Source organism: Folsomia candida, unplaced genomic scaffold (genome assembly GCF_002217175.1).
Source record: "Folsomia candida strain VU population unplaced genomic scaffold, ASM221717v1 Fcan01_Sc044, whole genome shotgun sequence".
In the NCBI taxonomy this organism is placed as follows: domain Eukaryota; kingdom Metazoa; phylum Arthropoda; class Collembola; order Entomobryomorpha; family Isotomidae; genus Folsomia; species Folsomia candida.
Genome location: NW_019091236.1, coordinates 617,501 through 638,370, shown reverse-complemented (window position 1 = coordinate 638,370; position 20,870 = coordinate 617,501). Strand labels below are relative to the sequence as shown.

The 20,870-nt window shown below is 36.3% G+C and overlaps 1 protein-coding gene and 1 long non-coding RNA gene across 6 annotated transcripts; both read right to left on the bottom strand.

Moving 5' to 3' along the window:
• Positions 1-64: 64 nt before the first annotated feature.
• LOC118433216 lies at positions 65-2,798 on the bottom strand. 2 transcript variants are annotated; one of them, XR_004833248.1, is made up of 5 exons: positions 2,379-2,798; positions 2,189-2,248; positions 1,548-1,918; positions 861-1,181; positions 65-297 (listed from the first exon to the last, which is right to left on the bottom strand). It is a non-coding gene; the product is annotated as an uncharacterized LOC118433216 (long non-coding RNA). The 2 variants fall into 2 exon arrangements; XR_004833247.1 differs by having other exon boundaries at positions 2,189-2,796.
• A 4,323-nt stretch (positions 2,799-7,121) lies between these two features.
• Positions 7,122-18,924, bottom strand: LOC118433218. 4 transcript variants are annotated; one of them, XM_035844914.1, is made up of 7 exons: positions 18,702-18,924; positions 16,883-17,038; positions 13,226-13,525; positions 12,328-12,585; positions 11,623-11,850; positions 7,627-7,783; positions 7,122-7,284 (listed from the first exon to the last, which is right to left on the bottom strand). In XM_035844914.1, exons 2-7 carry the CDS (start codon positions 16,953-16,955, stop codon positions 7,188-7,190), a joined length of 1,113 nt encoding a protein of 370 aa, XP_035700807.1. In that variant the 5' UTR covers positions 16,956-17,038; positions 18,702-18,924; the 3' UTR covers positions 7,122-7,187. The 4 variants fall into 4 exon arrangements, 3 of the variants coding, with proteins under 3 accessions (XP_035700807.1, XP_035700806.1, XP_035700808.1); XM_035844913.1 differs by having other exon boundaries at positions 18,751-18,924; XR_004833249.1 differs by lacking the exons at positions 7,122-7,284; positions 7,627-7,783 and adding exons at positions 8,629-10,513; positions 11,124-11,536 and having other exon boundaries at positions 18,751-18,924.
• Between the last annotated feature and the right edge of the window lie 1,946 nt (positions 18,925-20,870).

The following is a 20,870-nucleotide window of genomic DNA, read 5'->3' as shown; positions in this document are numbered from 1 at the left end:
AATTTTACTTGTAAATCGTATTAATAAAAAAACTCTAAATTATATGCAATGAAAAGGTGAGGTATTAAATTATGTAAAACACCATTTATTATTCCTGAGTATTTTTTATTCTGAGTATTTTTTACTTCAAGTTTATCAATCCTAATTCATCACTCAGATATTGTCATCATTAACCCTGAATACAATTTTTTTTAATTGTCGACTCCCAGTTAAGGTATGAAATAAAATCCCACTTTTATCCTCGTACAGCACGGTCCGATAAACTTCTGCTTGATGCAGATATTCCGACGGGGCACCCTAAAAAATACAACACCCACAATGCATACATATTTTAGCGGCATGTAAATAAATACACACATATGCACACTTAAAAAATAATGGTACCCTATTGACAAGTAAATGCACTCTGAATTCTGCATACATATATAAGTTGAGTAAACTATACTAAACCCACAGCAGACTTTAAACTTTATCAAGTAAACCTTACTCTGGGTTAATCCATAGTAAGGTTATGCATGAATGTCATGAAAACTTACATGGTATTCACACATACTTTACTCAATATACATAAATAGAATCGAGAGTATGATTATTTTTTAAAGGGTAACATTATTTTTAAGAGTGTGCATATGTATGTAGTGTTCGCAATCTGGTCGATCCGGCAACTTTTTTTGCTAGCCACACATCAACTCGTCACGAATACCCGCATTAATAAGAGGAATGCTTAGCAACAAATTAATGCTGGTCAAAAGTTAAGTCCCCGTTCCCATCAATGGGATTGGGAGCATTGATAATAACGATGTTAATAAAATTAATTACCCTGTTAATTAACATAGTAAGTGACATAAATACATACATACGTCTAGTTGGAAGTGAACATCCACCCATTTATTTCCAGCCAGATTAACCAGTTCAGGAAGCTGAATGTTGATATCGTCCTGTCCTCGGATTATCCCACGGCGAAAAGTAGTTTCCTCCATCAGCACGTGCTGCACGGATGGAATGCTTCGTCTCCAAACAATGAATTCCAGATTAATTCTGGAGTTCCAAGAGGCTTGTCGGGAACTCTTTGATTGATTTTTATAGTGATCAAGTATTCGACTTTATTTTTCCCAAAGGAGGACGAGTGTGGTCAGAAAAATCGTAAACCATGCAGCAAAATATCCGAGGAAGGTGAAAATCTGAAGTTCAAAACAAAAATAGGTAAGATGAGCTTATCACAAAAAATCATGGATAAGAAAGTAGATACTGCAAAAAAACTATTTTTTTCTTGCCGGAGTATATGCATATCTGCATCCGAAGAGGAGAAAAACGGGGAATATGTTTAATTAGTGTAAAATTGGTCAGCTTTATGGCGCATTTTCTCCTCTTTTGGTGAAATTATCTCGCCAAACGTGCCCATTGGGGGGCCGTGTTTTTCGCAAATGTCAAATTAACTAAATTTGTGATTAGTCAAAATCGCAGATCATACACGGAGAGGCCTTCATTGTGAGTAAGTAAAATTTATAACGGTCCACAAATTATTAACTACACTTAATTAAACGTACGAAAAAGTGTGCATGACCCCGTGGAATGATTTCCCCTCCAGGTGTGTGCAAAACATGCGTCCCCGAAGCTGTCTGTTAAGCCGATTCAATTTTCCAGAAATTTTGCTGGTTGAATTTGGTGAATTTGGAAAAAAACAGAAAACCTCACAAGGGAAAAAGACGAAAAAACTGAATAATTATTGTGCATAAAGATTTTGAACTATGACACATTATACGGCCCTTAATCGCTCACGCGGCACCTTCTTCGCCCGGCATTTTCTTCGGCCGCACAATCTTCGGGCGGCACTTTCTTCGGGCGCATCTTCTTCGGACACCCATTGCCTCGAACCGATAAATTGTCGTCTGGCTGAATGACGTCCCACAAAGCGGTTCTATTAATCAGAGCATAATTTTTTTTAGACAACCAGTAACAAGGTACTCACATATGTATAAAATGTGGACAAGAGTATACGTATCCAACGTTCAAACTGTGGATAAAAGTATATGGATGAAATAAGCATGGACAAGCCGAAAAACGTTTCCTTTGTCCACATTTTGTTGAATACAAGACACAGATATGGACAATATAAAATATGGATAAATCTTCATCTTTCCACTTGTCCACATTTTATCCGGGTCCTACAAATATTTAAAAGTCTTACCAAGAGCCAACCCCACATCGAAAGTAACCCCTAATTTGATCCTCATTTTTTTAAATTTCTCTACAAAATCGTTCAAATCGTCAGAACTGGTTTCTTCTTCCAAATAAGTGAGTGTCAAAGATGGTTCGGGGACAAGTTCCATTTTATTTTAGGTCACATCTGATAAAGCTATAAAGCATGATAAAATTACCTACATGCCTACGTAAGTTTTATGTCTTGACTTCGAAAAATTCACAGCTTATAGTTATCAAATTAATTTTTGAAATTAAAGAAAAATTAATTCTTCAAATTTTCTTTGCTACACGTCACAGATTATCGCTTTTTAATTATTTACATATATACACAAAAACACAAAAACACTTTTGCCAAAACTGAATTAATACAAACTATGCAAATCCAATGACCTGCGTAAGTATGTGCTAAATTTTAATAAAACAATCAAAAATGTGTTCCAATCTACTCTGTGAGCATTGGGAGAATTATAAGAAAGAAATTACTATTATATTAACCTTCAATGAACGACAAAGTCTTAAATGTTACTGTCGACCTTGTTTTTTTCTGACTGGACCAGATGTGACATAAAATTGAGCGTGCATTGATTTTCTTCTTCTCCAAGGACAATTTTCCATGGCAACGATAAGACTGAAGAGGATTGCATAATTGGTCTCATCTCAACAGTATGTCAACCATAATAAATAAATGAAATCCTTAATAGGATAGCATACCCATCCACATACATAAATATTTGCATATGAAAATGCTATTCTACTTGAATTAAGTACAAAATCAAGTACCTTGATTTTGTCCAAATTAAAGCAAAAATAGATATATAGATACAATAAGTGCAAACTTATATTTGTCTCGAACACGTAAAAAATTAGGGTCGACAAGTTCTAAAACCCAAATACTAAGAAATTACGCGAAAATTATGTTACACACGTTACATTCATTTGTTTACGGCGTGTGGACAAGTTAAAATAAACGAACGCTTCTCGACAAAATCTGGTCTCGTTGGGGGGACGACCATGTATTACGTCATCAAAATGTAGTTGGGAGATTTTGTGTTGCCTATATTACTCGCGTTAAGCCTAAAATTAGTAGGATAGGGAACGGTTGCACTGAAAACTGGGATTTTTTTGATGACGCTATACATCGACGTTCCCCTTGTGTTAAATATGTATGTCTGTGTGGGTATGAATGTACATATGTGCTCATTACACGTTATCGCAGCAGAAATTCCATCAAAATACTTACTCATCTTCTGTCGTGAGCAGTGCATTTGGAAAGGTGAAGCATTGGCCGTTAAAATTTCCTAAATAATATGTCCTTTTTTATTTATCTTTACAATAGGTATCGATTTTTGCACAGATAGTCGGTAATTAGCCTTTAATGTGCTACCGCCGCTGGCCTGCCTACCTCTGTTAATGAGTAGTACTTGTTCAAATAAATTGTAAACTAACGTTGGATACAAAGCAATAATTGTTATTTTTCACGGCATATTTTAATCTTTCACGTGTTTTTACACATGTTGAGCAACTGTCCACCGTATGTACATATGTGCAAAACATGCATTTGCACACACACTCGAATGTACATACTTTTCAAAGGAGTACTTCAATACGTTGTGCACATACTTAAACGAACCAGAGCTTCAATCCAGTTTGATATTTTAAACGACATACATAGATTTGCTGGAAATGTTTGCAACAAGAATTTTTCCAAAAAAGAGTTACCTACTCTATTTTTAAAATTAAATCTATTATTAAAATATATAGATACAACTGATAAATAGGACATTGTTGTGCTTCCCTCATTGCTGAGAAAGCAAGGAAAGTTTCTCTTCATGAACTTAAAAACGTGACCGAAGTCGACAGATTGAAGACTAAATAAATCATTGGAGGCTGATTTTATAAATTTCGTTGGGATTATGCATTAAGGATTATTAATCCTTAATCCTAATCCTTAATACGTTAATCACGACTAATCACGTTAAACACGGGTCCCTGCTTATAGTTTATACTAGCAATCATCAAAATCGACAAAACTTACTCCCTAGAAAGAGCATATTTACATAGATAAAAAAACCTAACATGAATTACCTCAATGGTCATTGACAGACAACTTAATCCTAACAGTATGAGACAAATTAATAACAACTTTACTAAATTGTTTAATCGTATGACCAAAAGCGTAGTCTCACTTTTTGGTTTCATTTTTTGTAAACTCAAAAGATTTTCCAACTTTGTCCATTGGTTTATCAGACCTATTTCAAAGATTGAATTGTGAATTTTAGGAGCTTCCTTGACAAACGGTACGTGCAAGAAGATAAACTGGAGGTAATGTCCACTATGCGAGAATTGACTACACGGGTAATGTTCTCTTACATAAGAAATCTCTCGTTGACGTAATTCCAAATTCGTCAACCCCTCTGACGATTCAGTTAGGTGAACAATACCGCTTGGTTCGTCCTCATTGGTAAGTTTCTGTGTGAGATAATTATCTGGCACAGTATACACTAAGTCCAAACTGGAATTAATTTTATTGATAATGGCATATTTTTTAAACTCGAAAACTATAGCTGGGTCAATTCCCATCCAATTAATCCCGCTCGCTTTATCAATGTTCATAATCAGTTTGTATGATGAATTGATAAATTCGCCCAAATTAAGATACTCGATTGGAGGACTAGGTGATATAATTTTCCCAGTAACGATGGATTCATACAATGAGGGAAGAATTGTTCCTGCCAAAAGGGCAAAGATCAAGTAGTTGACAGAATCCAGGTCCCGGCTCGACTGACGACATAAGATGGAAACCAGGAAAAATATTTCCTGTAGGATATCTCGTAATGATCCTGTTCTACGAGATCCTGCTAATACAAAAATTACCAGGCATACAGATATCCACACAGTGGCATGAAAAGGGGTAAACCATACAACCCATGTGGTTTCTAGAACCTCATTGCGTCGACAGTAGATAACATAGTATTTCACTGTGCGACATAATCCGATGAAATTTAAGTCTTGGTAATCATATCTGACCCGATACATGTTAATTTGAATATATGGCCGCACTGCAGTATTTAAGTTAACATAGATATGTGAAAAGTTGAACTTGTTTGTTAGACAGGAAATTTCATTCTCAGCAGCTTTCTGAAAATTGTGGTATTGAGGCCTGCCGGTGCGGTGTACACCTAGAACCTCAATGTATAACTTTGTTCCTTGCCAGTTTGGGAAGGGTTTTGGATTCGTTCTAATCACAGTTATGAAGCTGTACTGTGATCTTTCCAAAACGGGCATGCCAAGGCTTCCTTTTCGATTGAATCTGTAAAAGTTATCATTCACAACAATATAAACTGCGTACGAACCTTGGTTCCAATAATATATTAATAGATGTTCGACGAGGTATTTTCTGTAGTAGAAGAAAATAATGGACTCTGGTTTGTGAATGTGAAAGTAAAATAAAGTGAAGGATTGCGCAAGGTCGCGCTCTGTATTGTCTGCATTATGATAAATATGCACAATCGCGCATTCGGATGCAAATCGGATTTGTCTCCGCCAAATTGGAACCCACCCTACTTGGAAAATCGTGTACACAGAAACCCCGTACTGTTGCAACAGCATTTTGTCGTTCTTGGTCGGCATGCGATTAAATATGGTCCACGTGATGAGCCAAGATGGACCTTGAGAATGATACTTAGTGATATAGGATTCTGCGACTTCATCCCTTCCAACTTGTTTGTGATAGAATAAGCATTCAACCAAGGGATTGTTTTCACCAAGTGTTTCCCCGAATATGAGTATAAAATTTGAAAAAAAAATTTGTGGCAATTCCATTGTAGGAATTTGTTAGCTGCCTTGTGAACGTACATATAAACGCACTTTTCTGCACACAACTATTGTAATTTTTAGTGTTAAATATCACATCCAGGTTACTTTCGTGACTTTGTGGAGATACATATGGCAGGCGATGCCTGATTTACGCAAGCTGCAAAATAACTTTCGTAGAAAGAGCTAGTTTGAGAAAAACATGTTACGAAATCATATATGTATGTATGGGCGAGGCTATGTAGCTAGCATGAAACACTTAGTAAATTAACTTGGTAAAAATTCTGTATGCTATGCTGATAATGGTAAACCATATGTTAGGAGATATGTATATATTCAATAGATATCTTTTAAGTATATAGTTTATCAAACTCAGAATCAAATGCACCATGTTTGCGAAAATAATTTAGTTAATAATCAAATACGAAAATCCCGAACAATGCCAAAAATTGTTACCCAGCCGGGAATAGAACCACGGCTCCCTTGAATTCATGTCAAGTGCTCTGACCACTGAGCTACTAGGGCAATTAGTAACATTATTGGGGCTTTTACTGATATTTATCTGTGGCCTTTTTCTGTGAATTTCTACTTTCTTTTACAATTAATAATTTAGTGTTTCGTGCTAAATAGATAGTAACTCCCATGCATGATTTCGTAACGTACATTTCCTGCTCGAATTTTCGTTCTGATTCTGTTTACAGAAAACAGTAGGTGTAGCTTGCTTAAATTTAAATTAGACCCCGTCTCTTAGAGTGGGTTGTCAAAAGTGCTGGGGGTCAATTTTGCGCTCGGTACCGCGTGAGATATTTTTACCCAGGGATAACCATGGACTAATTCTGGCATTTTTTATAGCCCAATAAATGGGGAAGAAAATACATTTTAATGTATATATTTTCTCTGTTTAAAAACAGTTTCGAAATCTGAAATTAAGTTCGCAAGAAATTAAGGAAAACTTCAAAATTTCATATTTGCAAACCCTCCCAATTGAGGATCGCATTATTTGCAAATTGCATATAAGTAAGTTTATTATCGATAGACACAAGCCACCCTTTATACATACTTACATTAGTATAAGTTACAAATCAGAAATGCGGAATGGAAAATAATTTTAGATATTTCGAAATATATATTTTATTCAAAATAATCACAAAAAAAACGAACGTATGTGTCCCTCAACACGAAGCTGCATTGTATTTTCCGAGCACGGCGTTACAAATTGGACACTTGTGTTCCACATCTTGACACATGCACATTGCGCAAATTCCCCAACTAAACGGAAACAAGTAACCTTACTAAAATTACTAATTTCATTCAAATACATACATAATTCATTGACTCTACATACACTCTTAAAAATCGGGTATAGTCAGACAGTTATTGATTTTTAACCATGTTACCGCTTGGTAATAAAATTATGCCTCTCCGAAAAAATTTTCTATCGATGCTGTAAAACTTTAATGTCACACTACTTCCATCTTACTACATACGTTACACTGCTTATCAAGTTCACCTTGATAGAGTCGTATTTATGTAAATGGATATCGCTTTTAATACCAAATTTTTAAGAGTGATTCGTCCATACTTAAACTGGGTTTCTCTTGATTAACTTACATAATGCAACAAATCGGATTGCACGACTCTACCGTCACCGTGCGAATCCGGGAGTGACACACGTTACAAGTTATGTCCATCGGGGATTCGGTGAAATGGTCGGGAAGTCGGACAATTCCGCGGACTGGGGCTGCAACTTGACTCGTCACTACTACATCTTTGTAAATAAACAATTTAATTAAATATTGATCGACAGGAATAAATACACTCTTAAAAATAATCTTACCCTATTGAAGAGTAAATGCGCTCTAAATTCCGTTTGAAGTAAACTATACTGAATCCTGCGTAAAATTTACTCTTTATCAAGTAAACCTTACTCTGGATTTATTTAGATAAATAGTTTACTTAATATAGAATTCAGAGTGCATTTAATTTTCAAAAGAGTAACGTTATTTTTAAGAGTGTACCGATATTTTATTTATGTATAACTAAGCAATAAATATACTTTTCCCATGTAAAGAAGGGCTCTCGGAATCTTTGAAACTTGTAAAACTGTACTGCGGAGCGGTAGCCATGGCGTTTGCAGTAAAGTGCGGGTGGTACTAAGAATTGCAAGGACGCTGAAACACGACGAACAAGTGACGAGGAATGCACTTAACGTGGCATTGTATGCGGGGTTTTTTTGTTTGAATTGTTGTGTCTCAACTTTCCTTTCCTCCATGTATTCAAATGACGATTTTGAAAAATTTTCACCGCCTTTCGTTTTTAACAATGTGAAGATATTAATGCACCTAAAAATCGGTAATTTTTAGGCTTACATAGTTAGGAGATAAAAATTTTGATTTTTTTCTTCAACAAGAAGATAAATATAAAATAGATGAAAAATAATCAATAAAATTTAAATATTTCGTCATTGAAGAAAAAAATCAAAATTTTTATCTCCTAACTTTGTAAGCCTAAAAATTACCGATTTTTAGGTGCATTAATATCTTCATATTGTTAAAAACGAAAGGCGGTGAAAAATTTTCAAAATCGCCATTTGAATACATGGAGGAAGGGAAAGTTGAGACACAACAATTCAAACAAAAACCCCGCATCAGCCAGCATGCTATTCCGCCTTAAAATACTTAATATGCATGAAAGGTTGAAAAGTAGGAGAAAGATGCGTCATACGCCCAGTCGCCGCGGAAGCGGGGGGACAGAGTCTCCCCAGTTATGAGATGTTAAGACATATCATGTTATACATATTTATAAACCCTTCCCTGCATTACACTACACTACAATATGGATGTACCCCGATGTCCCCACGGCAGATTCTGCGGGCACTGCATTCACCTCTGTCTACAGGACTCATCATTACAATGCTTCATGCATACATATTTGCACTGATCTTTACAAAAAAAATCAGCGTAGAGTAAGCATGCATCTTCTACTAGACTTGGGATTAGCCTCTGGCAATGTGTAAGATATTTACATAGATGGTGTATTTACATATTTATATATCTAAAACACGAAGGGTTTATTAGAAATGATTAAAATACATATGTACATGTGCAGGTACGATCGTCATCTTTGTTTGAAGGAATCGGTGCAAAAAATCCTTCAGCGTAATCAGTTGATAAATATGTTTAGCAGGATATTTTTGCCCACGTCTCCAATTGAGTTTTTATTTAACATCGATTTTATAAAAAAATATTTGCATATGTACGTTTCTGAGAAATAATTAAAATTCAACGAGGGTGAAATATCTTGCTTGTACATATGATGAACATTTATAGAAACACGAACACCGTCAAAATTTTTGTCCATATTTAATGTTTATTAATGTATATTAATGTCCAGATAATTATCAAATTGTGAGTACGATACGTGAAAAATTTATGTCTCGAATACTCATTATTTCAAGAATCAAGATGGCTTTTGAAACCCGAACGGGAGAAAATTGGGCTAAAACCTTGTTACTCACGCTTCATTTGTTTACATCGAGTGTGAAGACGTTAAAATAAACAAATGAGTCTCAAGCAAATGTGCAATATGGATTGAGAACGTGCACATATTATGTCATAATAAAACTCTAATTTTTGACCACCTATCTAAGTACTTACCCCTACCTTATCTTCCTCACATTAACTTTAACCCGAGTACGAAAAGCCACCAAAAACTACAATCCCATCTTTTGGATGATGTACATACTATCTGAATGTTCCCATATGTCTGGATGCCCAACTCTAAATATATAACCGCGGCAGGAATTTCACTTTGACACTTACTCATTTTTACAAGGAAGCCTAATATACATTTGGGTGAAACATCGACACCTTAAGATTTCCTAAAATCAATATTTCCCTTTGTACGTACATAAATTATGAAGAGTCTTAACCCAAACTCGGCCACGATTTAGGGATAATCATCAAATTTCCAATAAAGCGTGTGCCTCATCAGGGTGACACGGTTATTTTAACAATAAAACGTGCCTGGTTACATATGAGTCACTTTTTACGACCCATTTTCTCGCAAGATCCCGAAAGGATAAAAAATGAATGCCCAGTATCACTCGGTTTTTCCTAAGTTCAGCATCCAAAACTGTTACGAAGACTTGTTAATTTTGCCAAATCTAAAGTTCAATTTTACCCATTTTTTTAATAAAAAAAAATGATTTTTATTGAAAACATATCAGTGGAGAAGGTCACTGGAACAATGTACATTTTAAACGAAAGACTACGCGATATTTATGGTATGGTATACATACATATTTACATATTTTGTACATGTTTTTGTTTCCTAATGCATTTAACATTTGTCCATTTTTTACACATTTTTACACAGCCCTGGTTATAGAGCTGGATGGGAGCGTTATCATTTCAACTGATGACGGAGACGAATTCATCTCCGGGATGAAAGAACTTTCACCAGAAATTAATACCAAATTGGTCCGTAATTCCAAAGTCTTCACCGTGGTGGCAGGTGCAAGTCGACGTATGCACATAATTTGTCTTAATGTACCCTCGTACAAATAGTATTACCCATTTAAATGAAATTGCACATCGAATTCTAAACTCACAATGGGGACGGAAATCAGGTTCAGCTCGGATAATTTTACGGGTCGGGTCAGTTTTGGGTGACCAATTCGTTAGAATATTTAAAGCATGGCATTATTGAAGATGCGACAGATTTTGCAAGTTAGACGAGGGAAGCAGAAAACTAGAGCTGCGGTTCGATATTTCATGCAAATCATGCATTTTTTATGCATTTGGAGCACTAAATACATATTTATGTACATGCTTGTTTCTTCTAAAATTCCTAATCCTAATCCTAAGTGTTGATTCTAAAGAGTTGGTCTTTCCAACAAAGGCGATTAAAAAATAATCTGGGTTGAACATGGTTTGCGTCCCCGTTGTAAGCAAACTACATATACTAAACCCAGAGCACAATTTACCCTGTTTCAAGTTAACTCTGCTCCAGATTTGCTACAGTTCACATAATCTAGAATTCAGGGTGCGTTTCCTTTTCAAATGGGTGACACTATTTGTAATTCTTGTAAATTGTGCAGATCTCACTCGCGGAAGAATTCCTGCTAGCGAACTGCCACTCTATTATCCGAACAGGCGTTGTTTTACACTACAACTTCCCCAAAATCAGGACCAACTTCCGTCCAGCCTGGAATCTCCAAATCTGTCGATTTCCTACTCCTTGATTTTATATGGGCGAACGGCCTCCAGCTACGAGAAACTGGATTCTTGCAGGCAAGGTTTCGTTAATGCCACTTTTTGAGCTTAATGACATTAAGTGGCATTAAGTGACAAGTGACATCAAGTCATAAATTGGGGGAAAGTGAGAGGAAAATCAGCGCGGATCATGAGTTTTTCATCCCAGCCGGTCTGGATTAAGGCAAAATTTGCTACGAATTCATCGCCACTCATAATAAAACGCAATTTAACTGCATTTTAATTTTAAGTTATATTTGGGGGCCCTACATCAGATAGATAGGGCTTAGTTTATTTCAACCAGTGTAAGAGTTATTTAATAAAATAACATATTTTATGGATGCCATCTCACCTGAATCTTCACTACGCAGTGGTTCGAACTGATCACTAGTGTTACGATTAGATCCTTCCATTTCGGGAGTACCATTTGTCATGTTTGCCGGAGGATTTCGGCTCAATACAACTGAGCCCATTAACGGGCCAGAGGGTGACTCGGTCCATTCTTCAGGCTGCGTCTCTATCCCGGGGGAATAGCAAATCTGCTTGATCGGCGGCGGCGTACGGTTCACGATTCCAATCTCTAAATGGATTGAAATAAAAACCTATGAAGTACATATTTAGATAGGTACGTAACTTATCTGATCTATCTGAATTGCAATAATTAACCTCATAACCTTCAGCTGAATGATATCGAAAAATCAGTATTGCGAATAACTTGTCCTTAAATGCACCATAAATAGTGACCAATTGGTGCAAGACTTATTGTTAGTTGTTAGGAATTTTTGGTCTTTTGTAAATAATCTTTGACAAGTATTTATAGGAAGCATTACAAAAAAAGCGTTTAATACACTAGAAGGCAAGCAGCAAAAAACTGAATTGGACATTGACGTGACCCGGACAGAAAGGCGTATATTTTTTGTAAGAAGACACTCTAGCGAATAATTCGTTAAAAATACGCTAAAGTATTTGATGAACTGTACATAACTAAAATCATAACATTGTTGATGCAATGAATTAATCTTACCCGAATCGTCAAAAAGCCGTAATTCGTCCTTACCCTTAATCTCTTCAATGCCTGGCAAGCTGTTACTTTCATCCGCATAATGTCCCATACTGGGTATGGCCTTCCACACAACCGAGTCATTGGTCAACACGGAACAATGTTTCAGAGGAAGCGGCCCTAAATCAGATGTTGTTTCTGGGAGCTTGGCAGAAGGCTTAGGTACATCGGCTGTCCTACAATCCACGGGAAGCTTGGGTGTCAAAATTTCTTTCAATCCAGGGATTTCGTGCCATTTTATGGCTACAATTGTGTCTACCGTAAAACAATGTAAAGGGTGGTTTAAATGGCACGCTTCAATGGAAAATTTGTCAATCGGAAAAATTCGTAAATTTCTATTAGTTAGCAAAATTTTGTCTATGAAATTCAAAATTTGAAGAATTTTTCCACTAGTGTTCGGTCAGTTTTGACAATAATTAATAAAAATATCAATCCCAAATCTTGTACACTCTCAATAATTTTTTGACAAAATTGTTACCGGCGGAGGTACTATGTGACTCTACCGCGTGGTAACACTATAGTAACAAATTGTCTTCTGAGGGTAAGAAATTGCCTCCGGTATGGGTAACATTTTTATTACCTGAGCGTTGACATTGGGCGCTGAGCAGGATTTAGCCTCTTTATATATGCCACCCTTTGGTGATAAACTATTACCCGAGCGGTAGAATCACATAGTACCTCCGCCGGTAACAATATCGTCAAAAAATTATTGAGAGTGTAAGTAACATTACTTAGGGTTTCTCTCCATTTGGAGATTTAAGGGGTTTCCCTTTTAAAAAATTTTCCATTGTAGCGTGACATATTAACCAGCCTGTATATTCCGGATACTTCTGATTTAAATCCAGTTTTCAAAGAGTGAATCATTTACAAGATTGCACAACAAGGCATTACTTACCACTACCACCTTTCCAATCGGCTTCTTTCATTGCATGAAGTATTATTCCAATATTAGAGTCTGCCCCGTGTTCGTTAACAATTTCGGCAATGAAAGCTTTGTAAATGTCGTACAACGTGCTGTTACCGGAAACACAGGCTTGATATTTGGTATTCAGGCTGGTTATCTTGTCTTGACGTAACCTCACATAGTCACAGATTTGAGTGTAATACTTAGCGGCGTCAGTGATGTTTGCAATTGTTTGAGCCAGTTTTGATTTTATGGTGGTTTGCAGGTGACTGCTAGGATCTGAATGCATGACTAAATATATACAAAAGTATATAGAAAATAACTGTACCCTACTAAAACAGGTATCTCAGACTCTAACATATTTTACAAACATATTTTACATATCTCAGACTGTTTACCGTGGACCTTCTTAAAACCAAGACTGAAAAATCAAGTATTTAACTAAACACCAACAACAGTAATGGTTTGATCATTTAAATAAAGGAGGGCCCGCCATAAGCACTGCATGTAAAAAGTCTCTTAAATATTTAACTGATTAGACCATATCGTCGTACTATTTTTACAAAGGCCTAAGTGCAGTCAATGTTTAATTTTACAAAGGCCTATGTGCACAATAAAAACTAGAAAAAAGGCCTAACTGCAATTTCAAAATTATAAATAAGTAATTAACCACTTAACCCCTGAGAGATGCATATTTTCATGCCTTTCGCCCCTAGCAACCACGAATTTTTACTTCCCTTGACCCCGCAATTTTCACCTACTGCATGACGTTAATTACTGGGAGATCAATTAAAAAATGGTGTTCCCACCTGAATTATTCTGGACACTTTTTTATGAAAGTTGATGCGAATAACCAGTTGGGCACGAATATTGAGCTGTAATTTGCATCTTTGCGTTTTTGCGAGCCACTAATGTTTATAGCCGAAAATAGCCAACACGCCGAATTTTGAAAATGAGTGTAATCGCTAGAGAGTTAGAAAAACATGGAGTAACATTTGCATAATAGTACATAAATTCGCAATAATCGATTATCGCGCCTCAACCGAAACCGATTTGGGCGGGATAATTAAACTTCTTAAAATATTGCTTTCAATTCTTGACATACAATATACAGGCTACAAACAATTTAGTAATTAGACTAAAATGTGTAAAAATTGTTTATTGTACATCTAGCATGCATGAAATTTACGCATACCTTGGACGGGAAAACCGAAGGTTCTTACAATGACTTTAAATTGACAGCAGTGGGAATGAATAATTATAGCATCAATTGTTCGAAACCGACTTTAGCGCAGTTGGTGTATAGAACTCAATTCTAAGCGGAAAATTAAATGCTATTAATTCCAGGCAATCTCCTAATTTTCCCGCCCAAATAGATTTCACCAGCTCCAGATATGTAATAATTAATTTTTACGCATTTTGTCCTAATGGCAATACTATTTATAGCTTATAATATTATTTTCATGCAATTCATCCAAGGTGTAATTTTCCCGCCAAAAACGCCCGTTGGCGCGTACTAAATCAATAAAAAAAATTTCTCTAATTTTATCTGAAAGCGCTGTTGAAATAGGTGACAAAAATTCCATCCAACAGCAGTTTTCAAAACTGGGCTATTGGCTAGAAATAGCCACTTGGCTATAAATTATTTTAACCTCGTTTGATAACATTGGTTCCGAAGAGGCACGTCATGTTCCCGCCCATTGGGCGTGTTGTTGACTCAAAACTATACTTTGCTATACTTGGAAGGGCAATGGCAAATTTTTTTTCCGGATACGACACATAGTCGTATGCCGGCGTGAACGGAAAATACGCCACATAGTCGTACCCGTTGTCAAGGGTCAATACGACACATGGTCGTATTCCGGAGCCAAGGGAACTTACGCCACATAGTCGTATTCGGCGTAAAGATCAAATACGCCACATAGTCGTTATAGGGGCGAAGTGGTTAATCATGTAAGATCATACTGAACCCTGAAGTACGAATACCATAGTCAGATGAGGCTATTCCTGACATAATACTCTAAATTTCAAAACCACAACCTGTAGGGGTTGCTACTTTGGGCCTAAATTATGTTAACAAAATCTTGGCATGTAATATTTCATTTTCCTCAGCCTGGTAAAACAATCTCAAAGGCTTATTATAAACCTAAAAACCACAACCTCAGGGGGTGTGGTTACCGGCGTCAAGTTTAAGTAAACAAAATCTTGGCATGCAATATTTCATTTATCTCAGACCAACAAAGCAATCTCAAGGATTATTGTAGATTTGAAAACCATACCCCCAGCGGGTGTGGTTAAATTTTTTTTTTAATTTGATATTTTTATGCTACTTCAGAATTTTTAGAGACCCAAAAAACGTTAATTTAAAAATTAAATTTTTTTTAAAATTAAAATAAAAAAAATGAATTTTCATATCTTCAGGGATATAAAGATCTGACCACACCCTCGTAACCACAACCTCATAACCTCACAATCACAACCTCCATCATAACCACACACCCTGAGTGTATGGTTTTCAAATTTATAATATTCCTTTGAGGTTGCCATATTGGGCAAAGATAAATGAAATATTGCATGCCAAAATTTTGTTTAGTGAAACCTGACGCCGGTAGCCACACCCCCTGAGGGTGTGGTCTTTTTAATTTATGATATTCTTTTGAAATTGCCTTAATATGGTGAGAAAAATGAAATATTGCATGCCAAGATTTTGTTTAGTGAAACCTGACGCCGGTAACCACACCCCCTGAGGGTGTGGAATTTAGGTTTATAATAATCCTTTGAGATTGTTTTATCAGGCTGAGGAAAATGAAATATTACATGCCAAAATTTTGTTAACATAATTTAGGCCCCAAGTAGCACCCCCTACAAGGCGTGGTTTTGAAATTTAGAGTATCATGTCAGGAATAGCCTCATCTGACTATGGTATTCGTACTTCAGGGTCTAGTATGATTTTAAATGATTAATTACCTATTTATAATTTTGGAATTGCAGTTTGGCCTTTTTTCTAGTTTTTATCCTGCAGTTAGGCCTTTGTAAAATTAAACATTGACTGCACATAGGCCTTTGTAAAATTTCATATTGACTGTACATAGGCCTTTGTAAAATAAAGTATTGACTGCACTTAGGCCTTTGTAGAAATAGTACGACGATATGTAGTATTTACTTAGTTGCAAAATAATTTAATTTTCCAATATCGAAATTTAATGAAAGTTATGTAAAAAAAATGGGTGAAGTCTGGAGATTTTGTAAGAGATTTTTATGAACGCTACTACCTCTACTAAAAAAGACTTATTAGAAAAAACGAAGCATAGTGTGGAATCTGAGCAATTTGCAGAATAGCAAAGGTTTTAGGTTTGCAAAAACGTGCATTTTTACCGTCGGAAACTTTATAGTTATTACTTTCTGCCTTCCGATTATAAAAAATGCGCGGTTTTGCCAAGTAACTCCTTAAATCCATCAAATCCGTGGAGGTGCTCAAGTGTCGGATTAACTGTTATTTATGTTTAGATACTCCATTTTGTAGTCCAGGTTTTAATAAGATCAGAGAAAAACATGCCTGACGTGTGCATTTTGAGTAAAGCTGTGTTGAATTTAGACATCGCCAGAATGATGAAATGCAATGTCTAAACTAAATTTCGAATAATTTACGTGGAATTTTGAAGATCTCGTCGTCCGTCAACCCGACATTTCGGTTCGTAATTGTGTATGGGTCATCCTCCATCGTGTCTGAATCGCGTTTGTATATGCACAGCTATATTTTTACATATCGAGTTTGTCCATTCAACTGATTTCCGTCTATTTTGGCTAAACCAGGCGAAAAATAACATAGATACATACAGGCTAGTTTAAATGTCAGGTTACAGTGGAAAATTTTCAATAGGAAAAATTCGTAAATTTCCATTAGTTACGGATTTGGGATTGAGATTTTTATTAACTTTTATCAAAACTTAGGGGACGCTTACAATTTTTTAGATACTGAATTTCAGAGGCAAAATTTGTGCAACTAATAGGGATTTGCGAATTTTTACCCTTGAAAAATTTTCCATTGTAACCTGGCATTTAAGCCACCCTGTATGTATTAATCAACTTATACTAATTAACTTAACCAATGAATACACATGTATATATGGACTGGTCACTGACTGAAAGTGTCAAGGTCTGCCCTATTATTTCAACCACTTAAAAATTAATTTCGGACATGTAAAACAGCATAAAAATAGCTAAATTTAATAAGCTTTCTAAAACTGAAAGTCGAATTTGGTCATCTCTTTTCGCTAAAAAATGACAGCACAAAATTTAGAGGAAGTGGAAAAATTAGTTTGCCACTCGGTAAAAAAACTGTTTTTCTCGAATGGGAAAAGGGCTCGTGACCACTTCATTCTTGAAGGGATGCCCCGGACAAAATTAGGTCATGCATTAGACATATCTAGGGGTCGTAAAAATTCGAAATCTAAAATTTCTCCGGGTCAACCTGTCCGCCTGAAGACCAAAACATTAACGAGAAACGTGAAAAAATCTTTTTGGGGCAACCCAACAAATCCATGAGGGCTGGACCCGGAAAACTAAAAAGTTCAAAAACCTATCTTCGCAAGATTAAAGCAATAAGATGTGCTTCAAAACTTGCAGCACTAAAACCGCGACAAACAATGAAGATAATAAAGCCGGAGCTAAATAGTTTGTGGAAAACTTGTTGAGAATATGTTAAAATTGAGTCCCTTAAGTTCCTCGTCGTCGATAATGAAAACTACTGCCCCGTCGACCTCGAAGCGTCAATGGTGAAATGTTCTACTCATGTTGAAGTAAAAATGACGTTCGTTCGAATTATAAATTCAAAGCCAAGCAAAATTGCCAATGAAATACATAAAAGGGCTGGCGACGGACGAAAATGGGAACGTCTCATATCCAGTCGTTTCTACGAAGAATATGAACTTAGAACTTTACTTGAAAAAGTGTATCATCAAAAGATCGGTACCCTCTATCAAAAACAAACGCGTTCTGTTTTGGTCTGACATGGGTACGTGCTAGAATCCCTAAATAGTGACAGGGCACCATCGAGAGGAAAAAACTGATTTTGTCGACAAAAAAGACATCGCTCCAAATGTACCTCAATATCGGTCCACTGACTGATTCTGGGCACTCACTGAGAAACAATATACTTAGAAAAAAGGACACCAACAAATTTCAAAAAATTTCGACGGGTAAAGAAGAAAGTGGTCATAGAAGTTGGTGAAATGAGTGGCAAACCGCTCATGAGAGGCATGCGACAAAGCCATCTCTACACCGGCAGGGAAGGGATATTTAGACCATTGAAGGATAAGACAACTTCGGTCTGGTCACCGTTAGTATTGCACAAAAGTTTCAAAACATTTGATTCATGCATTCATGTTTTGTAGGTCAAAATAAGTTGACACTTTCTATCAGTGACCAATCCATATAACTTATACATAAGAATATCTTAGACTGTTACCTGCAGAAAATTTGTAAACTTGATTAAATCGAGAAGCAGATCAACTTACAAATTTATAACCGGGTCAGATCCGATCCACCCACCAAGTTCCCTTCTGTATTGTGACAATTTTCAAACGAATTAAGTATTTTAAATGTAGCTACTTCCAACTTTGGAGGGTTCTAGAAACCAATTTATGTATGATCACTGAGCTTGTATTAGTGTTATTCATCCTGAGTCAAATGCCTGTATTACATATGTGCGTAGCCTCCACTACCGACTCCTTCTGGCCTAGTTGTTCGACGTTATCTTATCCGTTCTTGTTTATCATCAAACATGCTGGCGACACGATAATCATCACCAATACAGGTATATACATTTGGACAGTAGTATGTGTTCGATTCATGGTTATAGTTTAGTAGATAATAGATACATGGGGCAGCCATGGACATATAACTTATAACTTAAAATTATGACGTATAACTTAACTTATAATTATAAATATACGTCGCCTTATGGAGTTTCTATGACTTATAACTTATAAAATAAGTTATACGTCATAATTATAAGTTATAAGTTATATGTCCATGGCTGCCCCATGTATCTAATAAGTTAAAATCAATTGTAGAGTTATGAATTTGTATGTGAATGTCCTTTGAACGTAAATATCCTTTCTATTGAGTGGGTGGTTGAGGGATTCGGTTAATGAGTAAGTGTAAGCGGGAGAACTAGAAGAAAAGGGGCGCGTTGGTTTGGTAGCTAAGAACTACGTATTTTTAAATTAGTAGGAAAAAGGTACAGTGTGTCCCAAAAGTTTCTCCCTATCAACCACTAATGCATTTTGTTAGGTGACAAGTACAGGGACATCGAATTGTTCAAACTGGTATATTTTCCGAAAGTACCGTAAAATGGTGTGCATAATCCAGCCTTATTCACAATTTCTTCCATTCATGTCGCAAAACTGTGGTGCAAAATATGCGGTCCTTACGAAACCAACGTGGGACCGGGATTTCGAAGTCGTGTTTCGGCCTAGTCATGGATGTGACATCCTTCAAATTTGTTCCCCTACATCTCAAATGTTGTGGATTGAATTATCATTGCTATTAAAACTAGACGTTATCTGTGAATATACACTTATCGCGGCCTTCCGCAAGGGTCAAAATAGTCGCAAAATCTATGATTCTAACCAGTGTTACGAGTTTTAGCCGATATCACGTGGGTTCAAAAGCGTTTGAAACTGGCCCCTGTATATCTGGCTATCATCCTTGGCCATACTGGGTTCGTCCCAAACGTAATGATCAAAGTATTTCAATTATTCCAAAAGTGCCGTGGTGCAAGATTTAGGCTCCTCTACCTTCGGTAGCAGAACTAGCCAATTTCCTTCGAATTTTGTAATTGGGCGAGTATGTTTTTGATGGGGAGAGTGTGCTCGAACTATCCGAACTGCGTTTGTGTTTGAAATATTTTTTATGGCTTCGCAATCCAAGTGCCTTTCAGATTTTCAGATTTCCTCTTTCACCAAGCCCGGCATTGGATAGTGCTAGTATACTCAATTCCTTGTGCTTGCGAGAAGACTTTACCATTGGTATCATATTGCAAAAAAAATTTCACAACAAAAGTGACCGATGAAAAATCTAGCAACAAAAAACGGGGCGAAAATTCATCGGGAGAAACTTTTGGGACACACGGTCAGGATAGTATCGTACTGCTTCTTCAAAGGTGCACTAGGCGGGAACACAGCGAAATTAAATTTCGAAAAAAATATTTTTGAATAGACCAAGTAATAAGCTTTCCGTTGATATATGTCACCAATTATTGAGTCATGGCTAAGACTAGAAAAACTTGGATTGAAAGGCAAGAGTTGAAAAAAAGAGTGATTGAGTTTCACAAAAATCGAACAAACTATGATTCTAAAATCACTTGGCAATTTTTCAAACAAGAAGGTATTCCTCATTCAAATGTCAACTCTAACATAAAAAAGTACGCGGAATCCAATGAACTCAAATTCAAAGTCCCCACTGGTCGACCTGCAAAGCTAGCGACGACAAAAGTCAAAAATCGCATAAAAAATCTTAAAAAATTATCCATCAACGACAATGGCTGCAGCCGAATGGAAGGTCAAGATTTCAAAAAGCTATCGGAGCAAAATCAAAGTCCATAAACTAGGGATTGTAGCCAGGGAAAAGAAAC

Bases quoted from the DNA above. Each gene is read 5' to 3' on its own strand.
- LOC118433218 (XM_035844914.1), bottom strand. From the start codon at position 16,955: ATGGAGGATGACCCATACACAATTACGAACCGAAATGTCGGGTTGACG. The intron at 11,851-12,327 runs GTAAGGACGAAT...CAATCCATTTAG, and splicing joins AGGCATTGAAGAGATTAAGG to AGATTGGAATCGTGAACCGT. The intron at 7,285-7,626 runs GTAAGTTAATCA...GTTTCCGTTTAG, and splicing joins AATCCGATTTGTTGCATTAT to TTGGGGAATTTGCGCAATGT.